The sequence below is a fragment of the Pyricularia grisea genome, chromosome VI (assembly GCF_004355905.1).
Source record: "Pyricularia grisea strain NI907 chromosome VI, whole genome shotgun sequence".
Classification (NCBI taxonomy): domain Eukaryota; kingdom Fungi; phylum Ascomycota; class Sordariomycetes; order Magnaporthales; family Pyriculariaceae; genus Pyricularia; species Pyricularia grisea.
Window position 1 is genome coordinate 642729 of NC_044974.1, and position 16367 is coordinate 659095.

Below are 16367 nucleotides of genomic sequence, written 5' to 3' on the forward strand. Positions count from 1 at the left end.
GTGGCATGTTCCCAGATACCTTGTAAACATCCGCCCATGCAGCGCTGGGGCTAATCCGTAGGCTAATGGTGGCCACGCTGATTGCTCCAAAAAATGTATGTGCATAAATTCCTTAATGAATCCAAGCGCACCAAGCCTGATCTGTAGCAGAAATTGGATTTGCTACACCATTTGTAATTGCGTTTGGGATAATGAATTTGACTCATCCCGACACTTATCGGCCCGAAAACGGTTTAGCACTCTTATTTTTTACTTTTATTTTTACGTTTAGACATCCCCAGACTCTTTGAACCTTTGGTTGAAAACAATCACAGTTCCTTCTCCGTCCTTCTGGTCCGCTTCCTGAGCTGCTACCCTATTATTCGGTCACAGTACTATTGCGCAGTTTCTCCAACTCAATTTCCAGAAGTCTTCTTTGCTTTCTTGTCTCCAGATGCGCCTTCGGCTTGATTCTGTTCGCTTTGGGCTTGCTTTTGTTTGTTCTGGGCTTCGAGCTGCCACTTGAGCTGCCAACGTCTCCAGTTTTCCTCTAGACATACCCTTTGGCATTATTTTCCAATCCATTAAGAAGAGTTATGTGTTCCAACATAATGGGCCTAACAGGTTAGTAAATAACCCTTGAAAGTCCACTTTCCGCGCTCGGGGTTTCGGGGAGTAATTTTTGAGGTTGAAGTTTGCGCCGAACTAGCGAGACCACTGCAGGACACAAAACAAGTAATCGTTAGGAGAAGATGCATTCTATGGGCTTGTAGCTTTGAAGTCCTTGTCGATAATAGAAGATCAGCGGTTGTAAAGTGAGTAAACAAAAAGAGCGAGATAGAAACAGAAAGTAGAAAACTCGGCGAATTCAGGGGTATTAATGCAATAATCAACGAAAAATATACTTATGCGAGAATAGCTTTGTACGAGGTGAATAACTCTCGTCCCCGTTTCTTCCGAGTCAACGCGCATATAAATAGGTTTCGGGCTTATCCGATACTTCCTGCGGTAGCTGACACGGAAGACTGTCAGAAGTAGTTGATTACCTGTGAAGAGTGGGTCCAGGCCAGCTCGACAAATCTAAAATAATATAGGTTTAAAATTCAGCTGGGTTACATTGATTAGCCGACTCTTCAGGCTGAGTAGGGGTGATCGTAAATTGAGCTGCACAATCAACTCTGATAACATAAGTGTTTGTACAAGGTAAGCCGTGTGTTGGTTGGCCTCAAATGGGATTTTTCTTTACCACAAACAATTGCTATACACTGTCACGTGGCAGGTCCAATCAATTATTTAGCCTCTTTAAATTGGGCTTGACTGAACCTAGCCTTTGGTGATCTCAGAATAAATCAGGATATACACAGTACTCTTCACCACTATGTAGTCAGGTCATAACAAAGCTTGTCACACATCCCGCGCAAATCGTAAGTAAAGCGTTATCATATCCGACTGTAGAATGTTTATTGCCGCATTTAATTTTTATCTAGAAAGCAAATCTTGGAAGGTTTCTAGGCTTGACACCACTGATATTTCAAGTACAACCAGCGGGAGCCTTTGTAAAATACCACCTTGCCGGCAAATTGCTTTCAATGGTGTCACAATCGGCACCGACAGAAAAATGATGCCTTTGAATGTTACCCGTGCTATGATATCTTATGCATGCTGGCATTCCAACCATGGCACGAGCTGAATTATAGAGCGTAATTATACAGCCAGTATTGCCGTCCTCCGCTTCCACGCTGTGTAGCTGCGTCTGAAGTTGGAGTTCGTTCTCCTGGGCGTAGGTAACTGGGTGAATTCGAGTTCCTTTCATGGCACTGACGACCGGAACAAAGGCAAGGCCAGCGGCGGCCAAAACAACTTCTTTGAGATGCATTAGACTCGATTTTAACCTTGAAAGCGTTTGGTAGTTGACTATATGGTTGAAAATTGTATGTTGGGTTTAAAAGTCCGAGCGCGGAACAGTAGAAGCCGTAGATCGAGTAGGTACTAGGAGGAGGAGGTAGAGAAGTGGACACGCTGTAGGAATTGCGCTGATATACGTTTTGAAAAGCGTAAATACTGCTTTATATATTATAGCAGCTTTGGAACTCGTAGGTACGTGTGAATTTTAAAGGCCTGGCAATTCAAAAAAAAAAAAAAAAAAAAAAAAAAAAAAAAAAAAAAATTCATACTTGTACAAGTATGAATTTTTCATTCTGTCGGTATTTTTAGACCAGCTATAGCTTTAGTCCCCTACGATTATACCTGGTAGAAACGCGGCAAACATTACGCATAAACCAGCGGGGTGAAATATTAATTAGATTATTTTACACGGGTTATTTTACAACGCCGAGCTACATTAAAAAAAGTATTACGGTGACGGGCGAGAAAAGCCCACCCTTGTCACAGTATATACATACGTGGGCTTTTACTAATTTAACTGTTCGCGGGAGCCATCAAATATTTAAATTATTTATTTTATTTAAAATTATTACCAAAATTGGCAAGCCCCAAAAGGCCCACACCAGTGGTAATTGTACAGGGGGATGGATATTTACCCTTACCACCATAGTAGTACGTATCCGGTGTGAGATTATTAACACGCCCGTACAATAGTTTTTTCCAATTATATATTATTATTTATTTTATTATATTTAACTCCACACATAAACTTTTGTTTTTTTGTTTAATTATATATACTCCTGTTAAAACTATATTATATATATTTATATATATATATATATATATATATATATATATATATATATATACATAATATTAAATGAGCGGCGTATTACATAACAAGTTCGCTTATATAATAATAAATTAAACTTTACTTTATATAGTTTATTTTAATTTACAAATGGCCAGGTACACCGGCTAAATGTTATCAACTAATACAACGTCTCGGTAAAATAATAATATTAATATTTTCGTGGACGGAATACAAGTTTTTTTAAATAATTTACAAAATTTATTTTTATACGTAAGTGTTTGGGTGGGGCTATTTTAATACAGCATATAATTTAAACATCCCTTCATTATTATAGTGCGGGTCCGGAAATAAGGCAGCGGAGCCGAGATTCTACCAAAATCTATCTTTTATATAAAATAATTAAATAATATTATTAGATTGTTTTAAATTTAAAAAAATGTTTGTACAAATATTAATACCATTTAAAGCATGATTATATATTTTTTACAATTTTACGCCCACCGTACATCGGTTATAAACTGTTTTGGCCGACATTATTAAGTTTAACCAACTCTTTGTATATATTATAATATGTCATTAAGTGCAGGCGTGATTTATATAATGTAAGTTAAATTTACTTTATTTTATTTTTATTTCCGGCTACAATATATGTTTCGGAAAAATTATTTTGGTTACCTTATTTTAAAACTCTCATTTTAATATTATAATGTGATTTTCCAAATAACACAAGGCTTGCACAAGCCCATGCCAGTTTTTAATATTTTCCGTGCCACTAATAACACCAGCAGTGTTTGCATTACAACTTTAATTATAATATAAAAAATAAATATATGCGCACAAAATGTTATGAAAATTAACTTAAACGGGGAGCGCTTTGAATAGTGTGGGTAGGTAGTGTGCTTGGTGGGGAATGTTATATTTTTAACCTTCTACTTCTATCATCATAACATCGTAATAATATCCACTGGATGGTTATTAAATTGTATAGGGTGTGAAAATAGGTATAGCATGAGTTTCAAATTAACGCAGCTTATTTAAATTACTACCGGAGGTTACACTTTGCTTAATATTCTAGTTCGTTTAAAATATTGTTTATAAATTGAAATGCGAATGACTAATAAATCTTTGACCAATGTAGTAAATATCCAGTTCAAAGTTATTTTAGTACACCAATGTGCATTTTGAGCAGATAGCAGATTAAATGTGAAAAGGCTAAAAATAACACATCCACTATAAATCCCCTGTAATCCACTTTAATTGTTTTTATTTTCCTTTTTCGAAACTTTCCCGCATTTCACATGAAAAAGTTTCTATACTTAGGCTATATTTAATCTTCTCTTTCTTAATCTTTCTTATAGTTTAGAAAGCTGGTGTTTTAGATTAAATCTGGTTATGTGGATCAGGTGAGCTTTGGTGGGACTTTGAAAAAAGTTGCGGTAATTTTAAACAACCACTGCAGCTACAGGGTTGTATTTCTGTTAAATAGAACAGCTAACAGATCTGGGATGGACGATGTGACGCGAAATAGTGGATTACTAATGGATTGCATCTAGCGAGCAAAGCACTACTGCAAATGAATCCCATGCGAATTGCAATATTACTAGGGTTATGCACGTATGAAGCATTTACATCTTTTCCTTCATAGCTATCCAGGTGTGCGAAGGACTTTCTTTGCAGATTCGGCGACGTTTTTTTAGTCATATTTGGAGGACTGATACAGATTGATGGCCTTCTCCATCGTCCCACTTCGGGTAGGCAACCGAAGGTGTTACTGGATCTCCTAACACAAGCCAGTTGCATTGCACCTGCACTGTTTAGGTTGGGGAAATGCACATGCTAGTGCTAATCACGAACAAGGGACGACATTCCACGTGATCTCAAGTCTCCTGTTTATTATTTTGATGTCAATCCTATACCAATTGTATCCATCAATGTACAGAATCGACAAAGTTCAAAGCAAAACAGTATTCATCTTCCCAATAAGTCTATGGCCTAATTCCAACAGCAGGCATACCACATTTAGCAGGAGAGATCGTAGTATGGGTTGATGGAGAAAAGGTCACCAGCGCCATAAATACCGAAGCTATATCAACAGATGTTAGTGATAACTGCAAAACACCAACACACTCAGGAAATAAATGAACTTACTCAGTCTCTGCCTGCCCCCACTGAGACTCTTGAAGATTGTACCTGGATTCCAAAAGAGTTAGCCTTGTGCTCGATGCCGTCATGCGCGGCGGAGGTCCAAAGTTCGCTTACCACCAGATGTTGATGTTGGAACGGACCAGCGAGCACGCGACGTCCTGCCAGTACTTCCTGGCGTTCTGCGCACTGGCCACAGCCTGGTTGATCTGCTTTCCAACGACGGGCCATCCAGTCTCGGTGATCCAGACGGGCTTGCCCTGGGAGATGGCGATGGTCTTGTTCAGACCGTCGTAGAAGCGCTCACGACCGTTGTCGATGGAGTTGGGGAGGGTCTGCTCCCAGTAGGGGTAGCCGTCGAACCCAATAAAGTCAATGGCAGGAATGACTGCAGCGTTCCGGCCGTCGAGGAATGCGTTGTAGGTGTCGACGTGGCCGACGGGGACGTTTGCAAGGGCCGTGCCGCGGATGAGGTCACGGGTGCGCTGGATGCAGTTGAGAAGGTATGCGGCGTCGACGCCGACCTCGTTGTTGGTGTTGCGGTACAGATCCTCGGAGCCTACCGAGATGCCGACGACGAGCGACGTGAAGGCCGTGCCGTACTGGTCGATGGCCTTGCGGAGCGCAGCCAGCTCATTCTCGATGGCCTGCGTGCCGCCCGAGACCCACAGGCCGAGCAGGAGGGATGTCTGCGTGTTGATGGCGGCGGGGATGGCCTGGACAACGTCGTTGGCGGTCTGCCATTGAACTGAGTGGGTTTTGCTTCCGTGTTAGTGGGTCCCTATTCCAAGGAGGTGGGGGTAGGACAAAGCAAGCTAACCCATGGTGTACAAGCGGGCAGAGTTCCATCCCGAGGTGCCCGGCAGCTGCTGAGCACGACGGAACTCGTATTCAAAGTCGACCTGATACTTGGGTTGCTGATTCAGGAAGAAAGCACCATAGTTGAAGCCCTGGATTGCGTTGGCCGTGGTGGCAGCCATGGCCGCCATTCCGGCGAGGACGTTTGTGAAATGCATTGTTAATGGATTATGATTAAGGTAAGGTTTGGTATATAAATAGGTAGAAAACAGATTTTTTTTTTAATTCCCAAGTGGTCAGTGAGAGGGGAAAGCGAAAGACGTCCGTCTCAGAGTAAACTGGACAGGAAAGGATAAATTTACCACCACAATAAGCGAAAGCAAGTTGGGATGAGGAAGAAAAAAAAATAAAACTTTAAAGCCTTTGATCGGTTGGCAGTGGCTGCCCTTTAAAAAACATGCAATGGAGGGGCCATAGCAGCGGCGAAAAGACATGGTACTAAGATTCCCATATTATCGATATGCGCCGAAAGTAACGCCCCGCAAATCCAGTGGTTCTCGAACCCGGGCGGAAAGAAAAAAAACAAGGATTCCGGGCTCGTTTTTGCTCGTAATGAACCCACGTCCCGGCTCGGCGGATCCACATGGCAGGGATTTTGCCATTAGTAACCGGGCCTCTCCCGTCATTATTTTCTGTGCTCAGCCCCAAAGATCTGGATCCCGCCAATCTCGCCTTTCTTGTTTTCCCTACCGGTACACACGGAGCGAATTCCAGAACTCAGGGGCAGTTCAGGAGAAATATTTGGTTCATCCGTTTTTTCCCCCTTGACAGCTTGTAAAAACTGGTTGGTACCTGCATTCATGCATCTGAATTTCGAAATTTGTCTAATATTTCTTTCAATCATCTAATGATTCGAACCATGTAATAGGCAGCTCTGCCTATTCTTCGTACATTTTCCTGCTCTTTACCGCTACTACTTCCATCGAGTAAGAAACTGACATCAGATGAACAACCTTTTCAATTTTTCGTGTTCCCCCCAGTGGCAATACTTCTGCACCCCCAGCAGTAATCTCCACCTACCCTAGAATTAGCGGTTTTTCTAGTGAACGCCATGTCGTCATATTCTGACAGGCCAAGCCACAATCGTACTCGGCGACAGTTTTGTGCACATTAGAAAGGCGTCGAAAACGTTTTAAGCAAAATAAAAAGTGGGAGAATTGCAATTATTACCCCAAACTAATCTGAAACTATCCGTGATATATAGGTTATACTTACCTGAACGAGTATATATACCGGGCATCGTGTCAATAATTGCCGACACTGGTCAACCACGGATATCCTTACCAATATTCGACACGTGCTGTGACCATGGATCGACCTCCGCCATGTGCCATGGACCTCGTTCACACACTGCTTGTGCATTTATTGACAATATCCTTCAACGTAAGTAGGTTCCAACGATCGGTGCTGCTTGGCGAACCTTGCAGCGTCCGGTCCTGGTCCAGAGTCGCGAAGAAGCTGTTGAACTTCCGGATGTCGGCGCAGTGTTTGCCGTCGCCCGGTTGGAGGTCGATGAGTGCCTCTCCAAAATCCCCAATTTAAAAATTCGGCGGACCTTGGGTGGGTAGGTGCACCTAAACGTTGCGTAGGTCGAGGTCGTTGTGGACCACGTCAAATGGCATGCTGTAGAGGTGGACGAGCGAGCTGAGATCCTGGTGGACGTACCTCGTCAGGAAAGCCGGGTGACATGAGTACCCTCTGCATCACACACGTCTCCTCAATTTCCATAATGCTTCCGCAGTTGTACAATCCCCAAAAAGAGTCAACGGCCGATGGCCTGGCAGAGATCAAGCGGGCGAACCGGGGAGGTTCCACACCCTTGATGGTGGCCAACTCGGTCCTCTTGAGCTGAGCAGCGAGTCCAGCGTCCCAATTCTCGTTTTTGTACTTGTACCTACCTACGACGCATATCTTGCGGACGACAACACGACCGGTACGTAGGTGCAGCACCCTCTGGGCGAGCTGGAAAGAACTCTGAGCCATATTGTTGATGAAGAGGTATTTTATCGCCCTTTCTATCCCGAAACATGTGGCCATGCTCGATTACCATGATGACTGATGATTCGATGGAGTTGAATTAAACCGGGCGTGGTTTGTTTTTATCTTGTTCGTTGGTAATTGTAGCCAAAGCGCAAGCCGAGTGTGAGGGTGGTTCGAGATTTTGGTGACGATTACCTAGGTAGGCAGTCTACAATACATCATCACTCGACTTGGACGGAGAATTTATCTGCTTGCTTCATCTTTGGCGCCGAAATCCGGCAAACACTCCTTCAATGTTGCCATTGGCCAAATGCAGCCGGAGCACTAAGAAAGAATCAATCGTTTTCGTCTGCATTGATCGCAAGCGCGTCAAAGACAATCGCTATCAAGAATTTACGCCGAAAATGAGCACATCCACAGTGGCCGACCTGCAAACCGCAAGCGCAATTACACCGGTCCAAAGACTGAGGCTGTGTCTGAACAAGGCATTTGGCTCGATGGACCGAATTCATGGTATTACTTTGGTGCCAAGACGGGTAAGGCACGCCATAGCCCAATATCTATGGTCGCACAAGGGGTAAACCAGATTGACACACCTATACTCGTCCTATCGCAGTATTTACCTACTTAGGTACCTACTTAGGTACCTACCTTGCCTACCTACCTGTTAACTCTTTCGTTTGCTCACTTACCTATATCTTGGTTTACCTATCCGCCAACCTACTCACTTATCTTTTTTTTTTTTTACTCACTCACCTTTTATCACAGTGGTACGATATATTTCAGTGTGGATTTGTGCCTGTCTCTCCAAAACCGAAAGCTCTGGCAATTGGAGCTGCACCCAGGACAAACCCACCCCCGAACCGACTGCCTGCTCTGTGATTAGCCGTGTTATCCTGCGGTTAAAATTGGGCACACCCCCAAAAAGAGAAGAGAAGATTGCCAAGCGTCAGCTTCGCTCCTTTGCGGACCCATTCTTGCCGATGCACCCAATTACACTGCACACATCGAGGCTTGGAGAAGCGCCAGGGTGGCAGTGGCCCGGTGAGAGGGCGAATCAATGTACAAATTTGGAAAGTCGACCAAGGCGCAATCTGGATTTAACATCTTACTTCATACACTCTTTTTGAACATGATCATCGTTTTCCAGGTTTTCGAGTCTGGTTTACACTCTGAACACCCTCCTACCCAGAAGGGATCGTGCCGCCGGGGTGCCTTTATGGGTGGCCATGATTTGATCTTTTCGGACATCTGTACAATGGGAGCACCGTAAGGCCAAGACGTGCTATTTCATTTACCCAAGATTTCTTGTTGTCTCACCACAGCAGCTCTTCAGTCCCACAGTAAGCACGATGGGACTTGGCGAAGTTTGCCTTCTGCTCCTTTATCTAGCCGTGCCGTCCTTTTATTTTCGCTCGTCCTGAGTATTCCGTGGTTTTCCATCTCCTTTTTATCTTTTTTTCCCTTTTCTTTGTTCCCCTCGCATCCTCGATCAGCGTCGAACCATGGCCCACAGATACCAAAGTCCATCCGAGGCGACGCCAAGGAGCGATGGTTACCATGAAGGACTCGAGGTGGCACATCCTCAACACAGCAACCTAGAGGTCCACTCGCCATATGGTGCACCCATGTCCACGGCGCATTACCAACACCCCTCGGCGAACAATTACTCAAACGCCGACGCCGCCACCCAAAGGACGACTGGATGGGAGTCCAAGACGCTATATTCCGACTCGCCCCGCCTTGTAAGCGCAGCAGACCCGGACGTCCACAACCAAGGCAATGTCGACAAGCAGCGAGGGAAGAAGATTGGATTTGTCGTCGGCGCCATCGCCGCGGTCATCATCGCCGGCGTCGTCTCGGGCATCGTCGGATGGCAGGTGACAGAGAACAGGACCCGGGGACGCATCGCGGCCTTGGAGGCGGAGATTAGGGCGAGCACCGACGGCGGAGTGGTCAACCAGAACGACACCAGAGGCGTGGGTGACTTCATACAGAGGGGCTCCTCCATCTCAGTCACCAGCTGGCGCCCGTCCGCAGTGGAGAGGGACTTTGAGATGCGCGTCTACTACCAGAAACCCGACGGCGGCAACATCTTCTACTCGCTCTACAGCACAAGCTACGGGGCGTGGTCCAAGCCTATCGAGGTGGGCGTCATGCCAAACAGGGAGCGGAGGAGCGATGAACCATTAGAGGGGACTCCTCTGGCCGCCACGGTGTCCTGGACGGAGTCGTCGGCGAGGCCCCTGCCCTGGGAGCAGCTCCTCTTCGTCACCAAGGACCGCAAGATAGCCATGCAGGACTGGGGTCCCGCTTACCCCCTCTGGGGCACCGTCGCCACGACGTATACTGATCTCGGGAACAAGGTCAACCAAGGCGGCAGGGTGAAGTACCTCTGGCCGCACAGCGTCTGGGAGGAGAGCGGCAGCGGTTCCAACTCGGTCAAGCTGACCCACCTGATCCAGGACTACAAGGAGAGGAAGAACTTCACCACCATGACCGTCGATCCCTCAGCGGGCATCAGCCCGGGCACGGCGATCGTGGCCCTGCCGATGAAGTCCTTGTTCAGGGCGCCCGAGCTGCGGCTCGTCTACCGGACCCGCGACGGCAACCTCGGTATATTCGACCGGAGCGCAGAAAACAAGACCAAGGAGGCCGTCCTAACCCGGATAAGTGTGCCTGACAAGGCCCCCATCACGGGCTTCTCGTCGCGGCCCAACAATAATCCGTTGGTGACGACGAAACTTCTTTATCGGGACGCCGACAACAAGGTCCAGATCCTGACGCAGAGTGACGGGACGGGTGAACTGAACGACACTGATCGTTGGGAGGGTCCCGAGACGGACCCCGTCTTTGACAAGATGGATAACGACTCGCAACTTGAGTGTCTGACAAACTCAATAGCAAAGTATGCCGGTGTCGAGAGGGAGGTTGCCGAGACTGACTTGATGAGCAGGTGTTTTTTTCAAGAGGGGGGCAAGCTCAAGCAAGTTCACTGGGATGGCACAGCGTGGAAGACCGTCGGGTTTGTGCCAATGCCGGCGGAATAGGTCACCTGGGTAATTATGGCGCAAGTTAGGATATAGCAACCATGCTTGAGATACCAGGCCTCATGCTTCATGGGTTTGGATAATTAAAAATCACGGAGCAATTCCGCTACAGCTATAGAGTTGATCTTCAGTCATTGCGTGGGGAAATTCCCTCAAGGATGTCCATCCGGTTCAGCCGAATCTCGTACATTTAAGCCGCAAAAACTGACAATGACCAACCTGTTGTTTTAATTCACTATTAGTTGCGGCTGTGCAGCTCCTCGTGTCTATCAAAATAACACCAGATGCCCAATTAGACATGAAACTGAGTACCGTGTGGTTGTTTCTGTGCTGTAACCCTGATAAGCGAGCCAGGATTCTTGCCCAGTTACCAGCAAGACGGTACAGTGCTGATGAGGCCGGGGTTGAAACTCGGAGTTTGAAAGGCATCCGTTAGCTTCCGCAAGGCTCAAGTGTGCGAGGAAAGCAAAACAGGTGAGCTGAATGTGAAGATGACGTAAGAATCACTAGTGTTGATATCCAAATGCAATTTTAGTTGAAGCGTCTAGATTGCGATAGCCTACCAATTCGTATGTATTCACAAGAGTTATGCGATGATCCGAGAACTAGAGTAAGATTTTTTTTTATTTTTTTTTGGGTACTTATCAGTCGCCGACTCAAAACTGACGTACAAACCTACTTCACCTTCCACCTTTACTGGGTACAGATATACAAGCTCAGCTAAACCCGATCGGTACCTTTGCATCAAGCACACAATACAGATTTCAGAATCATACGAAATGAACTCTGCTAATTTGCCCTCCAAGGCTTGTGTGAGAGAAGGGGGCAAATTTGTGTTGATCAATGTAACGAAAAGCATGTTCGTAGTGGGCATTATCAAGGATATACCCTCCGTGGGGTTCGCGGAAGGAAGGTGGAATAAAACGCGAAGTGGGTTCTGCAACAGATGTCTTGTAAACATCAAATCCGCACTCGCAGCGCGCGCTGAGTGCAACCAAAGATTCCCCGCCCCGACTGGGCTGTAGGTTGGGTTTGACCGATGGATGGCCCGATAACAACGTGCATCGAAGGATCACCGACCCCGCATTCCGACGTGGCTATCAGAAAAAATCCGATCCTAGTACCCGGTTTCTTGGCCTACTGCTTTCTTTCTTTCCTTCTTTATGTTTCTCTTTTTTTCTTCTTTTTTTCCCCTTTGCTTCATGGTCACTATTCGGTCCTAATGTAAGCATGTTCCATGTTGTTTGTGTTCCATTGCACGTGATTTATTACGGACGTGCCAACTCCTACGGGAAATCGGGATTTAGTGTAGCTCCGTCGGCGTAAGCATCGACGAGTAGTGAATTTCTATTTCGGGTGCCTTTTATGGGTTTCCAGTATCCACATAGGCTCCAGGGCGTTGCCGAGGTAGCGAGAACCCAAGGAAGAATAGGGGGCAAAAATGCAGAATCATGAAACGGAGCGAACCAAAGTCAAGGACAGCCAGCCAAGTGAGATAGATCTGCTTAGTGCTAGGCTAGAATTTTACCCAAAAACAAGCGTGGACCCGATTTCCGGTGTTCCGGTATTGGATAATTATAAAATTATCGGCACGTCCCAAGGAAACACCACCAACCAAATGAAGTTGCTTCACTTTTAGAAAATCAAATAAATAGGGGGACAGAGTGCGCAAATTTCCGCGTGTCAACTTCGTCTCGCCTGCAGAACAGCTTTTTACAGACTTAGACGACCTTTCCGAGCAATATCTGGTTTATTCTGCGTTTATCAGAATTAATTGGTCTCAAGAAAAAACAAATCATTTTTGTTTTGACAGCTTGATATAACTCTATCCCCACGTGGGAGAGATCAGACGATTATGGCGACCGACCCAGCCCCCTCCAAAAACTTCAAGGCAGTCATTGTCGGCGGCAGCGTAGTTGGCCTGGCCCTCGCCAACATCTTCGAACAGCTTGGCATCGACTATGTCGTGCTCGAGGCCTATGGCGCATGGGCGCCTCAAGTCGGCGCCAGCATCGGTATGCTGCCACATGGTACGAGGATCCTGGACCAGATTGGCGTCAGGGACATGTGGGAAGAGGGCGTCCCTCCGGCTTCCAGTCTGGGCATGGCAATGATTGGTGGAAAACATCTTTTCAACCATGATGGATCGGATGTTCACTCGTCGGAAAGGTGAGAGCGGTCGCAGACTAGTCTGAGCAAAGACATACCCGTCTTGTGTGCTCCTACTTGGGAGTTAACTAGTTCAGGCCGACATTCAGGGGTTGGCCTGTGTGGTGGCTCTTGGTTTATTCAATCCTCTAACGTGCCGCTTCAATTTAGGTTTGGGGCTCCAATCACGTTTGCCGACCGGCAGAAGCTGCTGCATTCTCTCTACACCAGACTGAGGAATAAGGACAAGTTGTTTTTGAATAAACGTGCCGTCAAGGTTACTATGTCCGAGACCAGCGCAACGGTTGAAACAAAAGATGGAAGCAAGTACCACGGGGATATTGTTATCGGCGCGGATGGTATCAAGAGCTCAGTCCGTCAGGAGATGTGGCGCATTGCCGCAGAGAAATCTCCTGGATACTTTCCCGGAAATGACCCGATGAAGCGTGAGTATGGGGTATCTCTTTTCCCAAGTACTAGAGATGATTATTGCCAAGAGAGGCGACGACTAACTCACCACAAATAAGAACTCTCTATTGAGTACACATGTCTTTTTGGAATTTCCAAGCCACACAAATCAGTACAACCCGGAGACGCTACATATGTGGCCGGGCAGGGCCATTCATACCTGATAATAGGCGGGCCCAACAGTCGAGTCTACTATTTTCTTTTCGACAAGCTTCCAGAAAAGCTTTCGGGTGACAAGACACCAAAATACAGCGACGAGGACGCCAGGGCGCTGGCCAAGAAATACCGTGACGATGTCCTCCTCCTGAATTGCACCTTTGGTGAGCTCGTGGACGGACAGACCTCGATGGTCATGACTGCTTTACACGAACATGTCTATGAGAAATGGCACTACGGCCGCATTATAACCATTGGTGATTCTTGTCACAAGGTATGGAAAGCCCGTGTCCTCCTTTTTTTTTTGGCTGTCTCATGAAACACACGGAACACGGCAGGGAAACTAACTTGAAGTGAACTGCCACGAAATAGCTTAACCCAATTAGTGGCCAAGGAGGTAACAGCGGTCTGGAAAGCGCCGCCGCACTCGCCAACGCGCTTGCACCAGCCCTCGACGGGCTCAAGGGCTCGTCCCGGCTCTCGGAAGCCGAGATAGAGGCCGTTTTCCGGGAGACGCAGACCGTCCGAGAGAAACGGGCTGAATTTCTCAAGCAGGACGCCAAGAAACAGCAGGCATTCAATGCACCAGGGAGTTCCTTTGGCCTCCTAATAACGCGTCTGGTCTCCCCTCTGCTCTCGACTGAGGACACGATAGAGAATACAGCGCTCGGATGTATAGATGGGGTGAGGGTCCAACGCCTGCCCGTGCCCTTCCGTCGTCGTTTTCTCCCCTTCATAGATGAGCTGCCGGCCAAGCCCATCAAGAGTTTGCGCCTGCCCAGGCTCGTGGTTGCTCTGATCATGGCCGCCTTGGTTCGAATGGCGGGCCATGGTATTGTACAAATTGACGGTCTCCCAAATACATTTCTGGGCCAGCCCTTCAGGACTACTTTTACCTCCAACCCCGTCGTCGATAAGATCCTGCTTATGGTCACCAAGATCTTTGCCTCTGGACTGTCTAGCCCCATTCCCGAGCAGTACCTCCAGATGGTCTATTTCCTCCCGGTGCTGGCGCCCGTGGTCCTGATTTGGGCTGTAGAGGCTAACAGGAGGGGCCATCAGCATAACATCCTGCATATGGGCGCCCTACTCACGTGGTAAGCATTTCCTCTTTTATCTCTTAATGGTTCGATTTGAATATGAAATAAGCACACCCAACTGACGTATGACAACATTCCAGGCCAACTATATTCGCCTTGGCTTACCAACTCTTCACCGTTGCCCGCATCAGCCCGATCTACTTCCTCATAGCCATCTTCATCGGCCGCAATCCAAGGTTCCACCGTCCTACGAGCCGTATTGTGGACCCGGATCTGGCCAAAACTATCCTGCCGGCAACCATTCTCGGCTTCGTGGTACCCACGGCGCTGATGTTGACCCCGCTGCGGTCAAGACCTTCACTCTGGCTCGACCTCACGACCATTTGGCAAATCTCGCCGCTGATCCCCGCCCCGCTGGCCGCAGGCATGGCGCACGCCCTGCGCTCATACCGCAGCGCCACCACCCGTGCAAAGGCCGCCGGCGAGGACGCACAGAGCCGCACCGCGGCCAACTACGAGCTGTACCACAACAAGGACCTACCGCACCTGATGCGGGCCTACGGGACCATGTTTGCCCTCACCGCGGCGCTGCACGTGGCCGTGCTGACCCGCATCGCCACCTCCTGGTCAGGACCCGCACCTTTGTCCCTCGCCAAGACCTTCTTCGATGTCCCGCTGCCGTGGGGCCCGGAGGGGTCGGCATGGCACCAGGGCAAGTCGGCGATCGAGGTCGCCTTTGTGCTGTTCAAGTGGGACCTGCTCATGTTGGCCACTACGCTGCTCGTCTGGTGCCTGTGGACCGTCTTGGAGGTGCGCAGGATGGGATACGTGACGACGCGCGAGGCCTGCCGTGTCGCCTTGGCCGTGCCCGCCGCCCTGGCCCTGGTCGGACCGGGTGCCATGTACGCTGGGACTTGGTACTGGCGTGAAAAGACCATCGCGGGGATCAGCAAGATGGAGAAGGGCGTGGAGAAGAAGAATCGCTAGACTTGTGTGACCTGTTGGTGCGGGCGAGGCGAGGTGCAGTTCAGTCCTGGGGGCGAAGGTGGCCAGACTGTATATGACGCGAGGTCGGACTCAGTTAACGGAAGATGTGAAAGAAATACTGGACCATGTCTGGTCCGCCATGTACATGTAGACAAGGCTCTTGCGAACCCATAACCATCTCATCTCCTATCAGTTAAATGTTATAGTTTCTTTTGAAACGACCTCATCAAACAGCCGTTTTTTGCTACTCAGCAGTCACTTGTAAGTGCCACGCAGTGTCATAAACATGGAGATGCTAAGACACCGGAACTCCTAGTCAAATCCGTCCCACCCTGGTATTTGCCTACTTGCCTACTTGCTTAGGGTCCTAGCCAACCTATGTCCATGTATTATGTTTATTCGAACCAACCCATATTCATGCCTAATAAGTACTTAATGCGGACGCAGACTGTGTAAGATAAATATGACTGCTAATTACTGAATAAAGCTGCTTAATAAGAACGCCCTTCCTTTATTTGCTACGAACTAGCTGCCAGCTACCGTTCCAAACCCCCACAGGCAGCCAAAATGCCTCAATAACAGCCAAGATCCATCCACTGTGCACGCTAATGACAGAGCCATTAAACATACGTATGTATTTATCTGGCCGTGAGCTGTTTTTACCTTCAACCTCGCGGTATGATCCCTGCCGCAGGAGCTAGCTGCCCCAACTTTTGATCGAATCTCGGCCACCCACTGAAAATCCCTCTGCGGAGTAAGTTGAGAATAACAGCTAAACAAATGTTAAAAAAGGAGCGGGATTCAACCAAATTATGAAGTGAACCAAATACGTGCGGTGAGGTTTATATAAGGGAAATAAAT

The 16367-nt window shown here is 47.5% G+C and overlaps 4 protein-coding genes across 4 annotated transcripts; 2 read left to right on the forward strand and 2 right to left on the reverse strand.

The window, feature by feature from the left end:
- Positions 1 to 4549: 4549 nt before the first annotated feature.
- On the reverse strand, positions 4550 to 6057 carry PgNI_11324 (uncharacterized protein). The gene is made up of 4 exons (XM_031131294.1): positions 5640 to 6057; positions 4937 to 5567; positions 4826 to 4867; positions 4550 to 4760 (listed from the first exon to the last, which is right to left on the reverse strand). The coding sequence occupies exons 1-4, from the start codon at positions 5833 to 5835 to the stop codon at positions 4697 to 4699; spliced, it is 933 nt and encodes a 310-aa protein (XP_030976781.1). The 5' UTR covers positions 5836 to 6057; the 3' UTR covers positions 4550 to 4696.
- A 1194-nt stretch (positions 6058 to 7251) lies between these two features.
- On the reverse strand, positions 7252 to 7660 carry PgNI_11326 (uncharacterized protein; the record flags this gene model as incomplete). The annotated part of the gene is given in 2 exon segments (XM_031131295.1): positions 7252 to 7329; positions 7343 to 7660. 2 exon segments carry the CDS (start codon positions 7658 to 7660, stop codon positions 7252 to 7254), a joined length of 396 nt encoding a protein of 131 aa, XP_030976941.1.
- Positions 7661 to 9162: 1502 nt separating this feature from the next.
- Positions 9163 to 10707, forward strand: PgNI_11327 (uncharacterized protein; the record flags this gene model as incomplete). Its single annotated transcript, XM_031131296.1, has 1 exon — positions 9163 to 10707. The coding sequence occupies one exon, from the start codon at positions 9163 to 9165 to the stop codon at positions 10705 to 10707; it is 1545 nt and encodes a 514-aa protein (XP_030976942.1).
- Positions 10708 to 12562: 1855 nt separating this feature from the next.
- On the forward strand, positions 12563 to 15699 carry PgNI_11328 (uncharacterized protein; the record flags this gene model as incomplete). The annotated part of the gene is made up of 5 exons (XM_031131297.1): positions 12563 to 12876; positions 13027 to 13301; positions 13383 to 13753; positions 13852 to 14576; positions 14660 to 15699. 5 exons carry the CDS (start codon positions 12563 to 12565, stop codon positions 15504 to 15506), a joined length of 2532 nt encoding a protein of 843 aa, XP_030976782.1. The 3' UTR covers positions 15507 to 15699.
- Between the last annotated feature and the right edge of the window lie 668 nt (positions 15700 to 16367).